The following is a 3,310-nucleotide window of genomic DNA, read 5'->3' on the forward strand; positions in this document are numbered from 1 at the left end:
GGGGGGGGGGGCGAAGATGCGGCGAGGCCCGGCCCCGAGGGAGGCCTGCCATGGGACGCACCAGCGAACAGCTTGATGGCCACGGTGTCCGGGCAGTCGAGCCGCGCACGGATGCCGGCCCCGACCGCCCGGGCCGAGTAGACGCTGGCCTGCTTGCCCTCGCCGAGGTGCATGTCCACCGGGGCGAAGTCCGCCTCGATGTCCACAAGCGCGCGCCCGGGAAGCGAGAGCTCTGCCAATCGGGGGTCAGCAACCGAAGGGTCTTTTCTTCCTCCACCCACTCCCGAGCCAAAGGAAGCGGAAGGCAGGGAAAGGCGTACCGACAATCGTATTCAGGACGGTGGCATGTTCTGCGGCCCGACCGGTGCGTGCGTGCGTGCGTGCGTGCGGGTGTGTGCGTGAGTAAGTGGGGGCCTCCGGCCGGGGTGCGGGGGGGGGGAGAAGCAGCGCGGGGAACCCGCGGGGGCCGAGCCAGCGCACCATCCAGCTCTTCGGGGGCCTGTGTGCCACCGGCGCAGGCAGGAATGGCCAGGAGGGGGGGGGGGGATGGTGCACGCGCGCGATTGTCAGTATCCAGGGAGGTCACGGTGCGCGAAAGGGGGGGGGGGACGCATTCACGGGGCGCACCTTGGCCCGGCGGGCCCGGCGCACGCGGCACCACGCCACAAGCAGCAGCAGCAGCAGCAGCAGCAGCAGCAGGCTCAGGCCCAGGCCCAGGCCCAGGGCCAGCGAGGCGGACCGCCCGGCCGGCCGGGGCCATGCCGTGCAATCCTCCTCCCGCGGCCCGAGGCACTGGTCGCAGTCCCGCGCGCAGGGGGCACACTCCAGGCCGTCCTGGAAGAGGCCGGTCGGGCACTCGGCCACGCAGGCGAAGACGGCCGAGGAGTGGTCCGCCGGCCGCAGCAGGACCAGCCCGTCGGCACAGCGCCGGCACTCGGTGGCCAGCGGGCAGAGCAGCTCGCCGCCGGTGGCCGCGCTCGGCCCGTCGCACTCGGACGGCAGCCCGCTCGACAGGGCGCACTCCTCGCAGTGGGCCACCGCGCAGGGGAGGCACACGCCGCCGGCAGTGGGCCCGACATACTTGGCGCCGGGGCAGCGGCCGCCGGCCAGGCATGCCCGGGTGTCCCCGAGCAGCAGGGCCCCCGGGCTGGCGCACACCGTGCACCGGCTGGCGGCCAGGGCGCACTCGGCACACAGGGCCCTGTCACAGGCCCAGCAGGCGGCGGCCCCGGGCGGCAGGAACTCCCCCGGCGGGCAGTGCTCCAGACACCGGTCGCCATCGGCCGAGGCGACGTGCCCCGGCGCGCAGGCCGTGCAGAAGGGCCCGGCCCCGGAGTCATGGCACACCCGGCAGCCAGGGACCCCGGCCGGGGCTGGCCGGTCGCAGGGCAGACACTCCCGGCCGGGGCCGGCCGGCGAGGCCGGCTCCGGCCGGCCGGGCCACCACCCCTCCGGGCAGGACCCCTCGCACGCACCGGCCGGCGTCAATGCCAGCCCCTCTGGGCAGGCGGTGCAGCCCCCCGGCCCGGGGCCCGCGCACTCGGTGCACGAAGCATGGCACTCGGCGCAGAGGGAGGCCCCGGTGGCCGGGTCCTGCTGGAGGAAGGTGCCGGCCGGGCAGCGCGCCGTCAGGCACCGGTCATTGACCAGCGGCACGCCGGCCGGGCAGGCAGTGCACCGGTCGGCCGTCTGGCAGCCCTGGCAGTCGGCCGTGCACGGGGCACAGGCCCCGGCCTCCGGGTAGTAGCCCTCCGGGCAGGCCCCGGCCCCCATGCACCGGCCGCCATGCAGCAGGCTGTCGGGCCCGGCGCAAGCCAGGCACTGGTCCTCGCGCGGCCCGGCGCACTGTGCACAGGCCCCGGCACAGCCGACGCACGACCCGCCCACCGGGGCACTGGCCCCCGGGCAGGAGGAAACACACGGGTCCGGGTCCGGGCCCGGGCCCGGGGGCCGGAGGAGCATGTTGCGCTCGCACTGCGAGCAGGCCAGCGGCCCGGCCTCGCACACCAGGCAGCCGGCGCCGCATGGCGAGCACACGCCCCCCGGGCCGGGGAAGCTCCCCAGCGGGCAGGCATCCAGGCACCGAAGGCGCCGGCCATCGGACCCGGGCACCGGCACGCCGAAGAGCCCGGCCCGGCAGGCGGTGCACTCGGTCGACCGGACCCCCTGGCAGGTGGCACACGTGAAGTGGCAGGCCTGGCAGCGGCCGGCCACCGGGACGAACCCCCCGGCGCAGGCCTGCTGGCAGTGGCCATCCTGCGCCACGTGCTCCGGCCGCGAGCAGTCCCAGCAGCTGGCATCCCCGGGCCCGATGCACGCCGAGCAGGAGGCATGGCAGGCGACACAGGGAAGCCCCGGGGTGGTGGCGTCGCGGAATTGCCCGGCCGGGCAGGGCCACCGGCAGGCGCCGGCCTCCAGCACCAGCCCCGGCGAGCAGGTCAGGCAGCTGTCCACCCCGGGCCCGGTGCAGGTGGCACACTCATCGGCACAGCGAGCGCACTCCGGCCCGTCCGGGAAGTGGCCGGCCGGGCAGGACCCGGCGCAGCGCCCATCCGGCGTCAGCACCAGCCCCGGCTGGGAGGCCCCGTCGCATGACAGGCACTGGCCGTCGGCCGAGCAGGTGGCACACCCGGCCGGGCAGCCGACACAGGCCCCGGGCAGGGGGCCGGCCGGCCGCCACCCCGGCGCACAGCGCGTGCACCGGTCCGCGCCGCCGGCACACAGGTGGCACCCCGCGCCGCAGGCCCGGCACTGCTTGGTGTCCATGGTGTCGGGGAATTCCCCCACCGGGCAGGCATCCGTGCAGAGGGCGGCCCCGGCCGTGGGGAAGACCCAGCCCGGCTGGCAGACGGTGCAGGCATCCGGCCGCCGGCACTCGGCGCACGACCCATGGCAGGCCGTGCACACCAGATCCGCATCCGGGAAGCGCCCGGGCTCGCACGATGGCAAGCACCGGGGGAGATCCGGCACCGGGCGCCCGGCCGCATGCGGGCCCAGGCCATAGCCCCGGGAGCAGGCCGTGCAGTGAACATGCCCGGAGGTCGGGTCCACCTGGCAGCCGGTGCAGCCCTTCGGGCAGAGCTGGCACTGCTGAGCCCCGGGGTATTGCCCCTCGGGGCAGGTGCCGGTGCAGAGGCCCCGGTCCTGGGGACGCGCCGGGGCCAGGAACACCATGCCCTCGGCACACGTGTCGCACGCGGTGGCCGAGGAGCAGGTGGCACATGTGGCCGCGCAGGCGGTGCACACGTCGGCCACCGGGAAGGTGCCCATCGGGCAGCCCCCGACACATGTGCCCGCATGCAGTACAAGG

At 76.1% G+C, this 3,310-nt stretch overlaps 1 protein-coding gene across 1 annotated transcript in view; it reads right to left on the reverse strand.

Annotated features, from left to right (window-relative positions):
• H696_06087 (hypothetical protein) overlaps positions 1-3,310 on the reverse strand; it is a gene marked incomplete at both ends in the record, with an annotated part of 8,605 nt that overhangs the window by 1,509 nt on the left and 3,786 nt on the right. The window contains 4 exons of the mRNA XM_009499849.1: positions 62-232; positions 321-350; positions 481-499; positions 628-3,177. Coding sequence (XP_009498124.1) covers positions 62-232; positions 321-350; positions 481-499; positions 628-3,177 — 2,770 coding nt within the window. The remainder of the gene's footprint in view (positions 1-61; positions 233-320; positions 351-480; positions 500-627; positions 3,178-3,310) is intronic.

This window comes from Fonticula alba (assembly GCF_000388065.1).
Source record: "Fonticula alba strain ATCC 38817 unplaced genomic scaffold supercont2.18, whole genome shotgun sequence".
Lineage (NCBI taxonomy): Eukaryota > Rotosphaerida > Fonticulaceae > Fonticula > Fonticula alba.